The following is a 21,848-nucleotide window of genomic DNA, read 5'->3' as shown; positions in this document are numbered from 1 at the left end:
AGGTCTCTTTAAAAGTTAGGGTTGTCTAAGAAAAGAAATTGGAAAATAATATTTTTATTTCGTAGGGAAGTTTTTTCTTTATTTATTAAAACTAAAACATCACCATACTATTGCATATGACCCAAATAACGTACCATTGAAGGGATGTTATACCCTTTCTGGTTCACGTTGTATATATATGCATGCATGGGGTGTATGGTGTCAATAGTTATAAATATTTTATTGACAGATATGAGTAGAGTGATTATCATTTTGATAATATCTTAAAAAGCACCCCACGCTTTTTTTAAAATAAAATATTTTTTTTTATTCACACTATTATTCAATTATATTTATTGAAATTTTAAACACTATTCTTAATTTAAATTTATTTTGTATTTTTTAGTTCGGTTTTCTATAAAAAGCGTGTTTTTTAGTTTTTTTAAACTTTTATTTATTTTCTATTTTTTAGTTCGGTTTTCTATAAAAAGCGTGTTTTTTAACTATTATTTTTTTATCAAATTAGTGTAATGTCATCGTTCCTCGATAAATCTACAAAGTTTGAACGAAATCTAGCCGTTTAAAGTGGGTCAAAATCGCGCCCAAAGCAGTCGGTTACAAACATACAGGGGAAGCTAATAAAAAGCGTATAATAAATACTTAATAGTTTAAAAAAAAACTAAAGAACACGCTTTATATAAAATTCAACTATAAAATAGAAAATAAATTTAAATTGAAAATAGACATCCCACGCATTTTTTTAAAATGAAATATACTTATATTTTTTTACACTATTCCATACGGTCCATACTGTTAATATTACGCAAATTAGTAAAATGAATACACAAAAATACTATAAATTAATTATAGTATTAAAATATTATTATTTGTTACAGTATGCAAGATATTAATCGTAATTATAGTTATACTAAGATGGTACATTATGGAACTGTGGTTAGGTGTCCGGTTTGAATTTATTGATAAAATATCCGGGGATCATGCAGATGAAACAACGAGCCGTTAGAATTAATTTTGGCAGCCTCGTTGGTTAAGACATAAGGCCGTGTTTATGCTGAAAGCTGTGCAATAAAACAATAACCCCAGATTCAATTCAGTTTTATTCAAATTCGAACAATTTGTGCAGCAATATCCAGTTTGTCGCCACAGGATACAAGAAGCCGAGCAAATGTCCCTCCACTGACGCCCTTGGTCAAACGTTCCGGATTTACGACGACACACCCATTCACTTGCTGGAATAAAAAATATTAAATTAATAAATATACCTTGGAAAATTCATTACGAAAATCATCCCATCCACACTTAACACCACAAATGCTTAACTTTTGGTGTTGAGACCAAAATTTTAGTATGGATCCCAGGACGTTTCGGTATCCTAGGGAAGCCAAAGTTTTTGAGTTCACTTAATTATTATTTCCGCTAATATTTCTCTTCAATCAATTCGACAGTGTTACGCCTCAACACGAGCCATCTTCAGGAGATGTTGATTCGCCAAATTCTGGCACGAGATACACTACACTTAAGATAACTCAAAAAATTTGGATAATTATGGATTTCTACAAAATAACGCCTACTTCTATAAAAAATATCACAGGGAATGTAAGTGCAGATATGTGTGTGAAGTTAGCGTCTCCCTGTATTCTAGCATTTCTGACTGGATGTACAATTAGTGATCTCACTCTGTGAGACTGTAGCCTGCATGTGAAAAAACGTGTGTTCTCTAAAAGTATTCTATATACAATGTTACAACCTCTTTAGTTTTTAGTCTGTTTGTTAAATATTTTAGGATATAAAAATAGTAAACCAATCGCATAATCAATACTTTACATTACTCATCAAGAGATGTAATATTAATGTACCGTACAAATACTCATTATTTGACGGCCAACTACCTGATGTTGGCTAAATAGTAAATAATGGTTTCCATTGCGTAAAATCCACAAGGGAAAGAAATAATGGAATAGACCATGGAGTGCTATATGTCATTTATTCAAAATTGTTGTCACATTGTCGTGAAAAGATACAACTAAAAAACTAGACATCTAATTCAAGTTATCATTATGCGTACAAAAGTTAGTATAGAAGGTTTTTTTTTATTTATTTGAAAGGAAGCCTGATATATAATAATAATACAACCTTCACAAAGTATCTGAAGTTGGAGGGCAGCACGAGCACGTGCGGCGTGGCGGGAAGCATGCCGTGTGAGCTCCACAGAGTCGCGTCCACCGCTAGCGAGGTCGCGCCCGCACCCGCACCGCACAGCGGGTGCAGCGACTGTTGCGACAGCAGGTGACCCGACAACCGGGACAGTTTGTCGCCGCCCATACCGCTGAACATTAGTAACAACAAGTAGAGACAAGAAACGTTGGTTAACATTCACACCCGGCAGATGATCCATGTGCATAACAGTTGAAAATAATACTTAATCTTGTACAGTTGGTTCTATAACGATTCAATCCACTTGTGTTGTGATTAAAATTCCTAACTGGATATTTTATACTAAAAGCGCGTTTATGAAGTGATACCACCCTCAGGCTCTTTAATTATAAATGTTTATTGAACGATATCACATTGTAATCCATATTTTTATATAAAAAAAAGCCCGCTGAGTTTCTTGCGCCCGTTCTTCTCAGGTCTGTCAGTCTATTTTGAATGGTTGGTAGTTTTTGAAGATCAATAAGTGATCTTGAATCCCAATAAAAATATTTAAATTTGATAAACTTTTTGAACGATGTTAATTGAAACTAAAACGTGTAACAAACACTGTACCGTCGCATACGAGCCGTACCCGGACTACTCTCTGATCTCTAATCAAATCACATTATTCATGTAGGTCACGGAAATGACACTTATGAATGTCAAGTTTTTTTTATAGAATCTACCACTACTTCGTAAAGGGTTTAGCTTATGAGAAGAAGTAGCAAGAAACTCATTGCCACTCTATTTTTAAATCAAGATTTACATTTTCATTTTTTTACAAATCATTTCAATTCTAATATAATATTATGTAAAGTGATTGTGTTAAGTATTTTGCGAGCATTTTATAAGCGATAAGAACAATTACTTTTAAGAATCTGAATCAGACCTTCTGGTAACAGGACCATCCTGCCACCACAAGTGGCGCCCGTTCACGAGCATGACATCGGGTCAGCTAGTCTTTATATAAACACAGGCTATGTAAACCATAGACCGGAACAGAATGAAGCACCTGTACATCTTAAATGAACGCATTCACTTCAGACAAAAAGGACACGGTTTCTGTGAGGATTATTATTATTATCTTATTTAATAACACAACGTAACTCCTATGAATTACTTAAAAGACATTGTTAATGATAGTCAACCGACGGCGACGCGGATTGCTGACACCTTTGCCTGCAGGTTCCGGCGCGTGTGTTATGACGTAATAGTCCATAACAACTAATAAAATAAATGTTAAGAGGATTGATTGACATTTGTGGCCATACTTTTACGTCAAAGTAGCTTTGTATTGCTTTTCAAATTGTTGAATTTCCTATATTTATTGAACTTTTATAAAAAATCTCAAAACGAAAATTTCTTTAACATATTGATGTAGGCATAATCCTAAAGTAATAAAGAAAATTATATAAATACATATTTCACTACCGAGCCTATTTTCAATTAAAGGGAAGGTCAGTCAGTCTGGGAAGCTTCTGATGCCTGGATCGAAGCTAAATTAAAAAAACACTTACAAAGCTATCTCCTCCTGGCTGAGACGCATCAGTACATCCGTACTGGTAGTTGTTATGTAACAACCGTTTATGTTCAAGGTGCTTGGGTCCGGAACAAATTTGATGTTCGGATGTTTCTTGCGCACTGAGTACGGACATGTTGGGTAGATATTATTGTGAAATGCATCCCTTGAACTCGACACAATGTACACTTTAGTGTGTGGACTAAAAAAAAAAAATAAACATGAAAAATGTTCGGTTATTATTTTATTGTGTTTTGCTTTAGCTTAGATATTGTCACTTCAATAAATTTTATAAGCATTATTTATTTTAAGGTAAAGAACAAAAAGAAATTGAGATTTGTACTTTTTTAACTATTGTTTCAATTCAATCTATTTGTTCCTTCTCCATAACCTGTACCTGTTTTCCCGAACCGATGTGACTTAGGGGACCTTGCAAGAAAAGAGCATACTGCCCTACCTTAAAGACCGGCAACACATCTGCTGACACCAGCTTTTGTTGGGGATGTCCATTGGCGGTTGCCTCACCACTCCCAATCCCGTGAGCCTCTTGCCTGTTTGCCCCACTTATATAAAAAAATAACTTCTTAAATGAAATTTGTAACTTAGAACCTTACCTTGTATTACACATGTCTCCCAACCGGTCGATCAATTTTTCGAAGAAAGTTTTAAATGTGCTCGCCATTGTATGCTCCTTAACTTTTACATGTTCACAATCCAAGAACGGGCCTGTCATGAGCACAGCATGAGGCTTGTGGGTGTTGATGTACGAGATGAAGTCCTTCAGAGGTTCGTACGAGAGGTTGTTGGATGTGGTGTAGGGGCCAGCCGCTATCACCATTGATAAAGTCCCTGCGAATGTTACACATAATATTAACATAATAAATTACTACTTATATTTTACGATAACCATGTTCCAGTTCCCAGCTAATGCAAACATCGCCCACTGCTTGATTCGCCTTTTCCACATTTTTTGCAGAAATATGCCTTCCACTACGGGGATCGTCTTCAAGGCTCTCAGGCCCGTGTCTTATCTGTTTGGACCAAATTTAATCACAATTGGGAAGGGCATGAATCTCCAAACACCTTAAGCATGCGCTCCCGTATCTGTGTCAGGGTATTTTCTTCTTTAATTACGAATTAATTCGATACTTAGCATTTTAAAACGAAGATCAATTTTCAACATTTTGATAATTTCTATCAAGACAACAAATGCAATGACGTGACCATATTTTTGGATCGCATGAATACAAAAGTCTAAGTTGAATATAAAAAAAGGACTTAAAAATTGATACAAAATTGTAAGGGCTGCTATAGTTTCAGAAACTTTCTTTATCAACTACCATTTTATCAATTGGCCCCTCATCACTTATATTATATGGGCGGCGGTGATCACTTTACACCAGGTGCCCCGTTTTATGAACTTTACGTCACTCGAACGGTTGGCTCAGTGGATGAGCGCTCGCACGGAACGTGAGAGGTCGCAGGTTCGAGTCCCGCATCGTTCATAAATTTTGTTTTCAAATTTAATGTGTGTAATTAATCCCAGAAGTAAGGGTTATCACTTTAAAAAATAACCTTACCCTCTAGAGTATTCATCATATCATCCTTTGGATCAGGTATAGGTCTGCTTCCATCACAGTACACCTGGTGAGCTATAAACCTGTCACCTCTGGGGTTTACCCCACGCACTACCACCACTTGGCCAGGAAATAGGGTATACTGTTTTAAACTGAAATAAGATAATTCGTATAATACAAGTATTCAAGAATAAATTCAACATTTTTTAAACATAAAACTCATACAAATGTGCTACTTAAAATGACTGTGGAAAGAAATCAAACTTGTATTTTAACAACCTTGATCACAATAAAAAATTGTTAATAAAAGTGTTTAGTATGGTATGAAAGTCCTAATTCTGGACACAAGAAAATCGTAGTTTTGGTAACTACTTAACAATAATTTATATGACTTTACTGTAACTGCGAATATCTGTTTTATTTTTTCTTTCTCAGCCTGTTATAATTATGTTGAAGAAAAAAATTCTGCACATTTGCAGGCAGGATATACGCTGTTGCCTAATAAAACATTTGACACTGTTGGCCGTGAGTTTAGGGTCATATCATGTTGAAAGATCCAGGTTGCAGGCAAAAGGTCGTCAGAGTAGGGAATTATTAATAATTATAATAAGTTCTCTGATATGTTTTGGTAGTGCAATCGATCCAACGAGACTAATCTTCGGCGTACTAGTTTTGACGAGACGGTTCTATGGTCATGAGGCGAAAAATCTTTATTTTTTATCTGGTTGGAGCCTTTAAATGGGTCTTAGCATATCTTCCCTTAGCTATTTTTTTCTCAGTCGAACCTTTCTAAGAATGCTTCCAACAGTTCCGTGTCTTTTAAAATGGTCAATAGGGTATGATCCCATGGGTAAACGGTATTCGCTTATTACAAGTACGTACCTGTCCAGATCGAGCGGAACACACTGACTCAGTGATTCCTCCCAGGTGCCCTGCAGCACAACACACTTTGCATTGAGTCTGGCTTCAGCGTCACACTCGATCCGTCCACTTACGTACACCTCATTCTGTTATATCAAATCAAATATAGTTTAATATTATAATATATATCATAATATGTATATAGTATCAGAAATTAAAGGCATAAAAGGCATTTTTTTCTCAAAATTGATTCCTTTAGAACTCTTTTTGATGTCATTTCTAATATACTAGATACCAATACCGCTTTGGAAACAAATGGCGAAGCGGCGCAAGAAACTCTCCTAGCATTCTTTTTTTTCGCTATTTTTAATGAATATACAATATATTACTAAATCATATGATTTGCATACAACTTTTTTGATGATAGCATTTTATTTAACAGTAATATCATGCCTCCAGGTAAAAGACCTCAGAAAAGAGTTATTGCTGAGGCGAAGTCAAAACACATTTGCAGAATGGAAACATTGAGAAACTGGTAAGACACATTGAGTGGATTCTTCAAAGCAATTCTGTAAAATTGTATGTTGTGCAGTTACAGTGCAGTATAATATTATTTTGCAGTAAACATGCAATTGAAGTGCAGTCTTATTAAAGCAATAGCAATTCCTGCACCGCAACTACATGACTACTGCTGTCATTACAGTTCAAAGGTCAAAACAGTTTAACAGATTACGATTAATTTGCAGTAAATGTGCAGTTGAAGAGTAAACTTACTATTTTCTACCGGTCTCATACCTGTGTCTTTTCCCGTACAGAACGTGTCTCCGCAATACTATTCTTCTTCATTATACACTGTGACACGAACCGAATGTGGCTCTCATAGATACTTGCTTTCTCATGAAGCAATTCAAATCCAAACCTAAAACATAAAAATATAGATTACTTGTTGAACCATACAGACGTTCTGTTCAAATGAACAGAACCAATTAAATAATTGGTTCTCTAAATAAATAAAGGTATAGCTTAAGGTACAAGCAATGAATGATTTTTAAGCGAGCATGACGAAGCCTCCGATGAGAAGAAACCCAAATTAGACAGAACGAGTATAATATAATATGAAATGTTCGCGAAATATCTTTACTTACTTAAGATTTCATACAAATTATTGTATGAAATATTATGTAAGTAAAGATATTATTAAATCAATAATTCATACAAGCTTTCTTATCATTTAAATATTTATTTTATTAGGATTAAATTTAATAGGATTTTTACATAAATTGTCGTTTGATATATTATAAACTTGAATCTTGTTGAGAGGCATTTACAATGTTTACAACAATCTTATTGTTGAAATTTCATTGTGAGTGTGTAGTTGCCCTTACATAATCGTATAAGAGTAGACTACGCTACGACTACTGAATAGTAACTTTATATTGAACTTAAAACAGTAGCAAGAACGACCTCGAACCGAGAGCACGCATTTCATTACCTACAAGCAAGTCCTAATAACCCCTACAATGCAGTAAACTTGTTATAAAATCGAATACCTTTCATAACCATAGTAACTATTGTTTTTACTTAGCTAGAAGAGGGTAACAGTCAGGGGCGTGCATTCCATATAGGCAAATAAGCATTACCTACCTCAATAAAGACCTAAATTAAAATTATATAGCACTTATATTATGTGTTGTATTAGCATTAAGTTTATTAGTATCGAATGTTACACAATACTTACATAGCTTTAGTGAACAGTTCGCCATCATCGTTTGGTACTTGTACAATGTTTGGTTCCATTAAATTTACTTCATTAGGTTTACCAAATATTTGTAGTAGATCATCTGAGCCGTATGAGTGGACCACGGAACCCTGATTACTTCGTGATGCATACTTTGTTGAAGGATCCCTAAAATAAATATGTCATGAATATTAATTTGCAACGATATAAGGAGATGTTGACTTACGGCCGTTCCCAATATATCTACAGATAGATATAAATTACTATCTTCTACTGTCAGTAATTAGCTATCAATAATCTGAGGGCTGTCCCAATATATCCGATACGTCATTCTTATCGCCTTATATTGGGACGCGTGAATTGAAAATTCCATACAAACTTTATATCGCTCGTAAGCTATACGTTGTCCCATTGACAGACAGCGTGTACGGATAAGGTGAGTTACCGTTGATTAGTTTATTGAGACAGAAAAGTCAACGATAGTTACGATTTTTTCTCAAGTAAGAGATAGACTGAATATTGGGAACGGCCGTTATCAGTCATTTTAATAGGCATGTGAGTTAAGGTGTTATACCTTCAAGAGGTCCTACTATAGAATAAATTTACTTGACATTTGTTGGAAAAGTGGCATGCTGGGTGTCTAACGCCTGTAGGTGTGACGTTGACTTGTACTGACGTCATTTTTTTAAAAATTATTTGTCGGTTAGTATGACGAGCCTTGACAACCATGTTTTTATTATAAAGTTAATTTATTAGAAGGGGAGGGGAGAGGGAGTACCAACCGATAAGTGGGTCACCTGATACGAAGTTAAAATCAGCCCGTGTACATCAGCAGTACCAGAGTTCAAGAGTTGTACGGTTCCTACCTCTAACACCCATTTGCTTCTATAAAGCTTGGCGGATGCTTTCAAATGGTTGTGAGACGTAAAACGTTTATAGCGAATCGCGTGGTCGTGGGATTGAAACCAGATATCAACGTCATATGAACACTGGTCGATATATGCGGTAGAAGGTGACCAGGATTTAACATCTGCCATAAAAATAGGATACATTCCTACTCCAATTAACTTGGATATAATTTTATACAATATGTCCAATTAAAATTCTCCTTAGTCGTGTGTCAACTGTCTGAATCGAGTTCAAAATTCAACATACGTAACTTGAACTGAATAAATGTTTCGAAACAATATTTATTTTACAAAAAAAGAGAGTTGGATAATAAACTGCAGTCTAGAGAACCTTTTACAAATCACTTTAAACACATCTGTATTTTTACCATAGCTTGCCAATCCATTTATAATAATACTAGCTCACCCAGCAAACGTATTGCCCATATTAAAATCGCGATACAAAAGTAACTGTTGATCGTAGATGGGTGAAAATTTGAAGTTGTATGTATTTTTTAATGCTGACTCATAATCAAACAAATTTAAAAAAAAATGTAAAAAAAATTAAAATAAAATTATGTGGACCACCCTTAACATTTAGGGGGATGAAAAATAGTTGTCCAATTCTCAGACCTACCCAATATGCGCTCAAAATTTCATGAGAATCGGTCAAGCCGTTTCGGAGGAGTTCAAAGTTTAACAACATGACACGAGAATTTTATATATTAGATATGGATAGTTTATTTTATAATAGAAGGGATGAATACATTCAAAATAAAGATACAGGTACTTACAATGTTTTATAAAAATTAATATAAAGAATCGTCTATTTTAAAAGCCTACTATAAGGTTAAAGAATATAATATATAGATGATAAAGAAGTATGGAATAATAATTAATCATATTAAGATTGTATAATGTCATGAATATAATATAATCTTTTGGTTTATATAAAATACACTGTAATTGCAGGATGTCCCAGAAATAATGGATAATCCTGGAGCGTCTCGGCCGTTCCCAATATTCAGTCTATCGCTTACTTGAGATAAAAATCGTAATTATCGTTGACTTTTCTGTCCCAATAAGCTTATCGACGGTAACTCAGCTTATCCGTACACGCTGTCTGCCAATGAGACGACGTATAACTTACCAGCGATAGAAGTTTGTAGGGAAATTGCAATTCACGCGTCCCAATATAAGGCGATAAGAATGACTTATCGGATATATTGGTACAGCTTCAGATTATTGACAGCTACTAACAGTAGAAGGTAGTAATTTAGATAAATTAAATAGATAGATATAGTAGATTAACAGCCGTTCCCAATATTCAGTCTATCTCTTACTTGAGATAAAAATCGTAAGTATCGTTGACTTTTCTGTCCCAATAAACTTATCGACGGTAACTCACCTTATCCGTACACGCTGTCTGTCAATGTGACGCTATATTGGGACAGCTTCAGCTTATTGACAGCTAATTACTGACAGTAGAAGGTAGTTATTTATCTCTGTCTGTAGGTAGTATATTGGGAACGGCCAATAGTAGAAACTGGAAGAAGGTATCTAATAACAGAAACAAATGAAGATAGAAGGCCTTCACTCAAGAGGATCCAATTATCACAAAATACGAATATATTTTTTTAAAAGAATTTAAATAAGACAGTTTTTAAAGGAATTATAACTGTTTTTAAATAAGATTTTGCGTAAAAGTCAGATTTGTATTTTATTTTGTTAACCCGACGCTTCAAGACCTTTCCAAATCTCGTTTTCAGTTCCAATTAATTACTCGCGTTTTAATCCTTTAAAAAGTGTTTTATTTAAAATATGCTTAACACTCGCTTTAATCAAAGAAAATTTAAAAAATATTTGGAATAATAATAATAGTATTATATCTTTATCTCTCACCAATAACCATACAATGTAAGCTTAAATATAGGGAACACAAGGTTTGGTTGAGGACCTCTGGTGCCTGTGGTAGGTAATAAAATACCGTGTTACTTGTCACCAGGATTTCACTTTTACACAGCAACTAAAAATCTCTTAAAAATAAATGATGAGAAAAAAGCTTTGGTTAAAATAACTATGTGATACTTTATATATTATAGTAAGTATAAACAAAAATGTGTGTGTGTGTGTGTGCGACAAGGAGAGGGTGTGAATGTGTGTGAGAGTTTTGAGGGTGTGTGTGTGTGAGATAGTATGCGAGAGGGTGGATGTTCTCAGTTCATTGCCGAGCCAATATAAACTATTTTAGTATGGTAGTTTATTTATACTTACACATTTGGTGAGTATGTTTCTGGGTGGAAGTTATCTTGAATGGTTGTATGCTCTATTTCAACCGTAACCCTCTGAAAAGAAATCCCACTGGCTAAATATTTATTCAATGGATTAGGTAATTATGTCTTGTCAGATTTGATATCTTATTACCTTAGTTTATAGCTAAGATTAAGGATTGGTCTCCGTTGCGCTACAACTAGATACCGAACTATCTAAGAACCGTCTTTATTATTTATTGTATTATTATTTTTACAAAGTTTTACTACGCAACCCGGTATTTTAGGTTCAATTATTAGCAAAGTTTAACAGACCGTCACACATTGTTCGAGACTGGCTCGAGTACGCCTACGTAGTATCAGCGGAGACCAATCCTTAATCTAAGCTACTATATAGTTATTAAATTCAAAATAAAATTCTTGTACGCATTAGGCACGGACTAGTAAAAAAAGGACTCCGCGCCGTGATATTAGCAAGTGAAGCACCTTTATGCTATTGAGTGTGCGGTTACGGGGTATACCAGATACTAATAATTTTTTCTCCCTTAAATAATCATAAATCCACAAATACTTTTATAGTATTGTTTTTACACTTTTTCACAACGCACGACGGTATTTTTAAAATATTATAATGCGACGTAAACGCAATTGATCTATCACAGACGATGGCAAATCTCATAATGGCGGCCGATCGGCTTGTATTAGTGTGTAAGTGTATGCGTGGAGCTATGTAGTTACACGCTTACCGGCTCGTTTTGGTGCCTCACTGTTATGTAAGGTGACACGGAGTCCTTATTTTTTTACTCGTCCGTGCGCATTAGAATATAAAAGATTCTCGGAAATATTAATATTGTGATACTCAAGATATTGACTAGTCTGGTATTTTCTAAGCTTAACATGACGTGTTGTATTGGTGTCATGTATAGTTAGTGTTAGTTTGTTTAAAATTATTATCTTTCGTATCACTGAAGCTATTTATTAGGCCAGAGAAGTACAAGTAATATGCGAACCTACATAAGCACACACACTATTTAAATAATAAATCTCTGCTAGATTTTAATGAAGGTCACACTAAAACATTTAGGAAAATAAAAAAATTGAATGTTATACAAATTACATTATATTCTTTAACCGACTTCAAAAAGAAGGAGGTTCTCAATTCGATCGGTATTTCTTTTTATGTATGTACACCGATTAGTCGGAGATTTATGATCCGATTTACGTAATTATTCTTTAGTTCGATGCGGAATTGATGCCATTTGGTCCAAATTTATATACATAGATTGGCCCAGTAGTTTTCATTTTATGAAAATTTTTTATGAATGATATAATTGTTTTTTGTGTACGGCTCTTTTAGGAATTTTCATTCAGGTTGATGATATATTATTAACTGACACCAGAAAAGTAAATAATAAAAAAACACTACGTTTAAAAAAAACCGACTTCAAAATTGAAAAGTATCAAATAACTTAAAAATGTAATATAATACACCTCCTTATGCAAACCTTTACCTTTAATATTAATAACATACTATTATTTGTATGTGCTACATATTGATAGCTTTGAAGTCGTTTGTCCTTTGTTCGAATGCAGCCACACCCTATACTAAGTTCTCTTCAGATATATTTTGATATTGTTGGGGGAAAATCCGTAAGTCAGAAGCATACATTTTGTAAAGGGTAATAGTTATTGAATTTCAATATGTGATATCACATACTAATTTTAATAAAAATATTTGAATTATTTGAGATATTATATCAATATGATCCTCACACACAAGAATATGCCACTACTTGTTCATCTAGAATTTCTAGATCATTTATTTTATTAACCGACTTAAAAAAAGGAGGAGGTTCTCAATTCGTCGGTATTTTTTTTTAATAATTGTTACCTCAAAGCTTTCGACTGGGTGAACCGATTTTGATAATTCTTTTTTATTTGAAAGCTGGTGCTTCCCGTGTTTACCCATTGTAATTTGGTCCAGATCTAACAATGGCATTCATGAGAAAAATCATAAGTCTTAAATTTGCTACACATAAGCATAGCAAATTGGATGATAAATTTACGATTAACTCAATATCGCGCCATCCTATTTCGATGATTCTTTTTTTATTGGAAAGGAACTTATATACTTCAAAGATAGTTTGGTTAGGTTTTACGGAATCCATGGCAAAGTAACAGAACTCTTCAATTTAGCGCTTACGTTCATTGCTGCATTGAAAAATATTGTATATCACTAAAAATAAAACAACCGACTTCAAAAACACTATTCCAAAACAATAGATATAATATAGTGCATATTTATTGTTAAGTATAAAAATAATTGCGTATTTTTATACAATCTAATTCTAGTTACGATTATTGTAATTTTTGGAGTCGGTGTCATCCAAGATAGGCTTGTAACTACATACATAGTTATAGGTGAGATGTGCTTGAGTCGTGAGGAGGTGAGAGGCGAGAGCGGGTCGCGGCGGAAGGACACCGATTAAGCGGAAGGTACCTTCTATTACATTTGGATTGGCACTGACATCAGACATCAATTCAAATAATAGAATTTTATTATATACTAGCTGACCCAGCAAATGTTGTATTGCCATATAAAGTAAAAAATTAATTAAAAGTTTTGTGGTATAAAAAATAGATGAAGACCGATTCTCAGACCTACCAAATATTATCGTATTGCAATAATTATTATATTCGATTGCCATCTTGCAACAAAAAGGGTTTAGATCGTAGGCGGGTATTTGAAGTTGTATGCATTTTTAATGGGGTAAATATGGGTATCATAAAAAAATAAAAACAAAAAATTTTGTCCAAAAAAATTAGGGCGGGACCGGACCACCCTTAACATTTAGGGGGGATAAAAAATAGATGTTGTCCGATCCGAAAATCAGTCGAGCTGTTTCGGAGAGTTCAATTATGTACACCGGGACACGAGAATTATATATATTAGATATCAGTCGCAGGTTTGAGTACCGCATTGTTCATATTTTTTGTTACAAATTTAATTTGTTTAATATTAATATATTAATGGTGTTATTAGGCTTCCATAAGAGATGTATTTAATTAAATCTTTATTGAGTTATTTTATACTTTTTAGTTTTAGAAGTTGGGTATTTTCAACATTTTTATTTAGTTTAGTTTTATTACCAACATACTGGGCTACAAATTTTTAGTGTGACCCTCATAATAATAATAACGTAAACATAATATAATGTACCATAATATAAACTCAATATTGTTATAGAGACTTCACTTGACAAACATAATAAAGGTAATATCATTGATTCCATACTATCTTATGCTACTCAAATAGAGAAAACGAGATTCAAAATACATAACAATTTTAATATGAGTTAGCAGCCAAAACACCTCAATGAAACCGCTCTTGGATTCTTTGGAATCTGGTTAAAATATCATAAACTTTTTTGTAAACTAATTTTATTAGCTTAGCTATGAAATATTAAAGGGAATGTTAGACCTTTACATTCATACAGTTGACCAAATAAGTACTAAGCTATATAATCCAGCATTTGTCCTCTTGTACAACAACTTAATAAAATTAGAGTATTATATATGAAATTTTAATCAGAGTTTAAGTATTTAGTTTTTTAGTAAACACAGTTAAATATAGAATTGTGTCTTATACTGACACTACAATATAGACTTTGTTATCTAGTATGACATTAAAGGTAAAAATGGTGTTTTGACATTATAATGACATGGTTCATCATGCTCACTAAAATTGCACTGCTTGCAGCAGCATCATGTGCCGGGTCGACGAAATCCCTCAAATATGTGCCAAGGGAACTATGGCTGGTCCATGTGCCAACTCATGAATGAATGCTGCTTGTGGTGCCAGGTCCACTTGTTATATTTAATAGATCCTTGTATTTGTTACATGTGATTACTAATTACAACGGTCACAAACAACATGTTCACAAAGCATCTTTACACAAACAATTAATTTGAAGCTCAAAAGATTGATGCATCCAATATACAATAATTTATATTAATACAGTTCATTCTTTAGTACTTTTTATGAAATAATTTATATTATTTCAACACAATTCAAATATTGGATGCAGCACCTTACAAACTTTTTATGTATATTACAGCTATTGTAAAATTATCTATTGATTGAAAAGAGTGGCCGTTGAGTTTCTTGTATGTTCTTCTCATGAGCTCAAATTTTTCAAACATAATATAGTAAATTCAGTAATTTAAAACAAATATTTATAATTAATATTCAAAAGTGTTTAGTTTATGCCTAATTGAATAAAGTTTATTTGACTTTGAAATGTTAACACTGAATTAATTATTGAATTTAATGCAATTAATTGTTAATAATTTTTAGTGGATATTTGTTGTTTTATAAATCTTTTGTCAAATATCATACACCTGTGATATCATATCATATCTTGGTAGGTAAAAATACAGAATGGGTTTCTTCTTTCTTACTTATTTATAAATGGATTGCATATGGTCCATGTGATGTAGATTGGGTTGATGGCTGCAGACGAGTATGGATCTAGTCATGGTGTATCTACATGAACCAGAAACAAACTCGCCCACAAATATTTTCCAGTCAGCTAGATCCCTTAATCAAAAATTCTGTTTTGCAATATTGAGGCAGCATCATTCTTCTTTCTCCAGTATTCTTAATATATAAATCCACAGTTTACTGCAAAAGCCAGTTAAAAAGAAGTCACAGTCGTAGTATGTATGTATACTTATAATTTAAATAATATTTCTATCAAAGATTGGCCACATTGAATCACTAGACTACTATAGCAAACACTATCTCGACAATTTACCATAACAATTGTGGTGGTATATGGAGCTATTAATATAGAAGTATTATTTATTGACTTGCAGGTTTTAGCAGGAAGACCTGTATGTCATATATTAGTCTAGTCCAACTTCTCGATGCATGGTCTGTCAGTGGTTAATGAGTGTAGATCTAGTCACAGAAGAACACTGTGCCTCTAGACTTACACCCATTTTCCACCCACAGATACTTTCTATGAAGACCTTCAGACCTGGATAGAAATAATCAATGTATAAAAAATAAAGAGAAATAAATACCTTTGGCGTGGTCATATAGTTTGAGAGGACATCATTATCTGGTCTAAATATTAAGGATAATTTTACAATTGCAAACATAACCCTATTTTTTTTATTTTCGCCAGAAAAAGTTAAATTATTTCGTACCTTTAACAAACATTAACATTCATTAAATTCGTTACATTCAAAAGGATACTGCGCCGAATCAGGTGCGCGGTAAACTGCTAAACTCGCGCCGGTACTTGAATATGTTTCATCACTGTGTGTCTTACTTGATATCACTTTGGAAAATTCCCTTTTTTCTAACTTTTCTAAGTATTCGATACTTGGTGGTGCGCCATTCAGATGCGTCAAGCTGAACGCCATCCATTGTTCAACCAAAGTTTCAGGATCAACGTTGTATGTATCACATAAAGTTACACCTACAAAAGTTAGTAAAGTACAACCTTGAATGTTAATTTTTTGATCGTTGGAGATACTGACACTAAGTTACAAACTTAATAACTATATATCGTAACTTATGAGCATAATGCTTCACTTACATTTTCTCAAGACTTCGTTTTGTACTTCAATACCTAAAAACTGAAACTGCTCAGTCACCAAATCTTCGGTAGCCATTTTCTATCAACTTACAAGTACAATACAACTATGAAAATTGAAACATGAAAGACCTAGCCTCAAGCCTGCAAAGTGATTTGTCGGATTGAAATTTGAAGTTAATTTTTGAAGGAAACGCGGAGCAAAAGAGCGCGAAGTCGCTAAATGACATATCCAGCAATCAATCATCGCGCGTGTGTCAACAGTCAACACTCAATACAGAACACTATAACTCTGACACATAACCAAAGAATATAATATTTAACAAAATGAGACCCTTTCGGGGCTACCTATGGTGAATATTATTTTGACCTGCTTTACAAATGGTGATTAAAAGAAAACAAAAATCTAGGAAAAATACGAGAATACATTTTGGCTAGCGAAAGCTTGTCTTATTATTAGTAAATGATATTAATATATGGACGATGCGGGACTAAAACCTGCGCCTCTCGAATTTCTGTTCGAGCACTCTTACCAATTGAGCCAACTGTCCGAGTGACGCATCGACCATCAATCTTGGTGTGTCTTGTTCAGCTCTCAGGTTGTGGCTAGTTGGTAAAAATTAAATTTAAAAACAAAATTTTGAACGATTCGGGTCTCTAACCCGCTAACTCTCACGTTCCGTGCGATTGCTGTTCCAATGAGCGAATTGTTCGAGGACGTAAAGTTGGATCGCATAATATGTACCTATTTTAAGGAATTTTTGTACGTAAATAAGAGCATGGTTTTAGGGGTGTAGATTCTGGTGTGATTACAGGCACATGAGATGTTCTATTTAATATATCTCCCTCAAGTCTCAGGGTCACATCTAAAAAAAAAAGAATATAATTTCCCATAAGAAATTTCTTATGTAGGTAAAAAAGTATAATATAAATAACCACTTTGGAGTCTTGTAGATACCTACATAATAATTACTGGCACAAAATAATGTAGATATTGGTTAGTTATAAATTTCTTATTACTGATTTAAAAATCGACTAAATTTACTTTGACAGAGTCATGCTGCAATGACCGAAGGTTATTCAGTGTTATTTTTTACGTAAATTTGCTCATTTATCTGGAGTGAATAGCAACATGAATGTGGTTGGATCTGTGAGTTTATTTGAATTATTTATCCTCTATATTAGATAGAGAGCGTCCACAGTACCTATCACCCTGAATGATGATTTATTGCTCCAGGTGCTTACAATGACATCCAATGTGTCAATAACAGCATAGGTCTGCTCGGACAGGCAGATCTCTTGACCTCAGACCAGATTCTACTTGGGGATTTTGGGTCGCTTCAAAGTGTAGTCTATCCATTTTTGACATTTCTTCTTGGTGAATCATGAGTTCAATGCGGCATTCCCAAAGCTTCTCGGGCGATAATATATTATAGTACTGTCGGTAATCGCAGACGGCAAGTGTTTGCTTACCGCCGGACGTGTCACTCTGTGAAATTCGTTATGAGAAACCTATACTAACTAATATATCAAAATTTTGAGCTGCTTAGGCTTATACTAAAAAACTTCACTTCTTTCGAGCGCCCCTGGACGACTCTGTTCTTTTTTATTTGAAAAACAAATTCACACACATATAAACATTTGCTTATTAAGTATATTAGAAGGTATTGTACAAGTACCTAGTACCTAATTGTAACGACGGAGGGCCATGATAATTTTATTGAATGAATGGCCATAAAAGGCACCCGTGGCAATGTCGTCATTTGATGAAGATCAAGATGCGCTTATTTACCTTCAACTTTTTATTGTTATTGTAGTGTATGTGTTGCTTGATTTAACATGTTTGATTAGGTGGTCCATTCTTGCTCTTTGGCTGACTTCGATGAGATTGCCAGCTACGCTTTTTATGTATGATTTTTTGGAATTATGTACACTATATAAGGGTTTTTATCATAATATCAACAAAAAACAAGCATTAATTACTTAATTCAATCGTATTGGTAATTATTGTGTTAGTAGGTAGTACAAACTCATAGAGTAAGTTTCTTTCGTAAGTTCCTACCCAGGAACAAAATTAATTCTTTTGCCGTTCGGCGGTGTTCACTGCTACTATTCTGAAAAAAAAAAATAGTGCCTACTTACATCAAAATGGACTGTTTTAGATTTTATTTGGTGGTTGTATGCGGAGAACTTCATTACTGAATCTAACACGGCACAGCAGCAGCAGCCTCCTGAAATTGAAAAAACTCCAGGCTGATTTCCAGGTACGTTGGCAGAAATAGGCACCGTTGTGGTACCGATAATCTAGCCGGCAACCTGTGCAAAGTAGCCACCCAATTCCCACATTTAGTGTAGATACTTAATAAATTGTACTACTGCTGCATGTGTGACACTAAATATCCACAGGTTATAAAGAATGAAAAGAGACTCCAATTTAGATTATTTTATTTTTTGGCTCACAACATGTCGCAGGGTTGTCAATCTAGCCAGTCTTATGTGCAAAGGCTAGCGCAAACAGCGCTGAAATTTTGTCATTATTCGTTGCAACATTTGAGCACATAATAATGTATATAATATTATTTTACTTATATATTTTGTGCCAAAGAATATATAATAATGTATTCTCTGGCAATACTTAAACTGAAACTGATTTCAGATGGAAGATGGAAAGCCAATTTGGCTGAAACGTGGAATGTGTGACAGAATTCTCTACACTTCAACGATTGTTAGTTCCTTGCTTGGCATTGTAATGGTGATCTCGTGTCTTTACGACAATGCTAAGCCTGAATCATGGAAAGTCAAACATGATTAACCTACCTACCCAATTATTTTGAAAGTGTCATTGAAAATATAGTTGGAAATAAATACTTGCGATACAAAATTAGATTGTCAATGTATTTTCATATGTTAGAACAATAAATACCTACCTATATAGTATCTACTAAATCTTTTTGTTTCATTTTAATAACGTAGTAGTCTTGTATTTCAACAGGTACCAGGTAAAAGAGATGGCATGAGCAGTTTCATATGTGAGATAGATTTTTAAAGTGAAACTTCCTTTGGGACAGTGTGAACTAAATTTTATGGAACAAAAACGTGCAGCGAATTGGTACACTACCTTCGTATACAGGACCACGCACCGAATCTCGAAATATATGAAGATGAGAGAGAGAGTATTGTTTTTATTAACCAATTAACCAAGTTACGAATGACGAAATAAACAATGTTCTATCTGACATCGTGTCCTGGTTTAGCGCCATAAACCTATTGTGAAATGGCAAGAAAACCGCGCCAAATATCAAAAATGTACCAAAATGCGAGTTTTACCAATTTTGTTAAACGGTGAGGAGGTTAAACCGGTGGAAACTTTACTTAGATTCGTTTCTAATAGACTTAGTTCTGCAGCATACGAGGTTTGCCTTGTTCTTCTCCGTAAATCACTTCCCCGACCATTCTCATTCGGGCTGAACTCTCACTACGTAGTCTGTGGAGGACACAAAACCGAGCATTTCCAAGGAAAAACGAGTTAGCAACACAACAGTAAAAAAAGTACGATATAACGAGCGACGAAGTAGAAGTGTTGTTGAGTGCTCCGCAACTTTAATTGGTTTATAATGCTTGAAATAGTGTGAATGTACTAGAAATGCAGCATATCAACTAAACGTAAACCAGAAAGTTGGAAAACAAGTGTAAAAGCATCATTAACTATCAAAGTACATATCTTAAAGTGATAACAAAATTACCTTTATAGCTGTTTGTAGATGTTTCACTTTTCACTATTACAGATATTTAACAAACAATAAACGGTTGGAATAAGTTTTTAAACCTCTTTACCTTAAAAAAGGAATACGCGAAACCATTGTTCACAGTGTCTTAAACTTTACTATAATAATATAATAACTTCAGTTTTGTGTTCACAACAAAGTGTGTTCTTTCTAACGAAGGGTACTTTTAAATTTTAAAAACATTCATTTTGTTCCCGACGTTCATCTACCATATAAACATTATATTTTTAATACAGATATTTCAACAGCTATCACAAGCGGTCGGTTGGACTAGTGCTATTGCAATAAGATTAAGTGCCAAAGGTCCTAGTTTCAATTCCGGACGATATCTTTTTATTAGTGTTTTTTTTTGCTAGAACAATATCTGAATACCTTGTCGTCTAATAAATGTATTGGGTGCAAGGAAATCATAAAAACAAAAAATTTCTTAGTATGTTCGCTTTGTGTTTGTAAATACGATTTATTATGTGTAAACGTTTCTGAAAAAAGGTACAAATCAATGGAAAAAGACCACAAACGAATATAAAATATGGAAATGTCCTGAATGCCGTAATAAGTTACCCAAATCGGACAATACTAATACTCCTGTTCGATCGGTTGTTCGCGATGGGATACCGGGCATGGAGCCCGCTGAAACTGGCTTGAGTCCCACGCACAATTTCGACAGTGTTACATTCAGAAAACATAAACCAGACCTTACAAACCCCTGTATTACCCTAGAAAGTATACGAGAGGCTATCAAGGAGGAAACAACGGCAATTCTCAAATCACACATAACTGACGAGCTGAAAGCCATAAAAAAACAAATGACCGAATACAAAGAAACGATCAATTTTATCAGTAAACAATATGATGACCTTAAGTCTACTTTTGATGAGAAATCCGTTCTTCTTACCAAGTTGAAAAGTGACAACGAGACATTACAACTCACATTAAAGGATTTGTCTTTAAGACTGAACGCATCAGAACAACACATGCGAGAAAATAATATTGAAATTAATGGTATACCAGAACACAGATCGAAAAATTTAGTGAAAACATTGGTTCAGCTCTCTAATGCCGTGAACAACCAGATTAATGAAGACGATATTTTTCACGTTACACGAGTGGCTAAACTCTCAAATGATAGTTCAAGACCCCGTACTGTTATTGCAAAGCTGCGCACTATGCGCCAACGTGACACGATCTTGGCTGCTGTTATTAAATTCAATAGGAGTAATCCTAAAGATAAACTCTCGACACAGCACCTCGGAATAGGCGGTAACAAAGCTCCTGTCTTTGTTGCCGAGCATGTTACACCTACCAATAAGAACCTTCATGTTGCTACTCGAAAAAAATGTAAGGATATAAAATACAAATTTGTTTGGGTACGAAACAGTCGCATTTTCGTACGCAAAGATGAATCAACTCCA

General features: G+C 34.1%; 1 protein-coding gene and 1 long non-coding RNA gene across 3 annotated transcripts; one reads left to right on the top strand and one right to left on the bottom strand.

Annotated features, from left to right (window-relative positions):
- Positions 1-1,079: 1,079 nt before the first annotated feature.
- LOC126967459 (DNA polymerase alpha subunit B) lies at positions 1,080-16,853 on the bottom strand. Of its 2 annotated transcripts, XM_050811925.1 has the most exons (12): positions 16,655-16,853; positions 16,309-16,534; positions 16,134-16,176; positions 11,050-11,120; positions 7,889-8,056; positions 6,946-7,069; positions 6,172-6,296; positions 5,293-5,441; positions 4,327-4,561; positions 3,711-3,914; positions 2,134-2,326; positions 1,080-1,229 (listed from the first exon to the last, which is right to left on the bottom strand). In XM_050811925.1, the coding sequence occupies exons 1-12, from the start codon at positions 16,728-16,730 to the stop codon at positions 1,101-1,103; spliced, it is 1,743 nt and encodes a 580-aa protein (XP_050667882.1). In that variant the 5' UTR covers positions 16,731-16,853; the 3' UTR covers positions 1,080-1,100. The 2 variants fall into 2 exon arrangements, with proteins under 2 accessions (XP_050667882.1, XP_050667883.1); XM_050811926.1 differs by lacking the exon at positions 16,655-16,853 and having other exon boundaries at positions 16,134-16,171; positions 16,309-16,433.
- Positions 16,854-17,676: 823 nt separating this feature from the next.
- Positions 17,677-19,597, top strand: LOC126967468 (uncharacterized). Its single transcript, XR_007730000.1, has 3 exons — positions 17,677-17,801; positions 18,814-18,915; positions 19,308-19,597. It is a non-coding gene; the product is annotated as an uncharacterized LOC126967468 (long non-coding RNA).
- The last annotated feature ends 2,251 nt before the right edge of the window (positions 19,598-21,848 follow it).

The sequence above is a fragment of the Leptidea sinapis genome, chromosome 13, assembly GCF_905404315.1.
Source record: "Leptidea sinapis chromosome 13, ilLepSina1.1, whole genome shotgun sequence".
NCBI classification, from domain to species: domain Eukaryota; kingdom Metazoa; phylum Arthropoda; class Insecta; order Lepidoptera; family Pieridae; genus Leptidea; species Leptidea sinapis.
This window is presented reverse-complemented; position numbering and strand designations above follow the sequence as displayed.

What these genes read in the sequence shown, in the direction of transcription:
- LOC126967459 (XM_050811925.1), bottom strand. Translation starts at nt 16,730, where the DNA reads ATGGCTACCGAAGATTTGGTGACTGAGCAGTTTCAGTTTTTAGGTATT. An exon ending in GGAGACATGTGTAATACAAG is followed by an intron (nt 3,915 to 4,326) that starts GTAAGGTTCTAA and finishes TTTTTTTTTTAG; the next exon opens with TCCACACACTAAAGTGTACA. An exon ending in AGCCAGGAGGAGATAGCTTT is followed by an intron (nt 2,327 to 3,710) that starts GTAAGTGTTTTT and finishes ACTAATGTTCAG; the next exon opens with CGGTATGGGCGGCGACAAAC.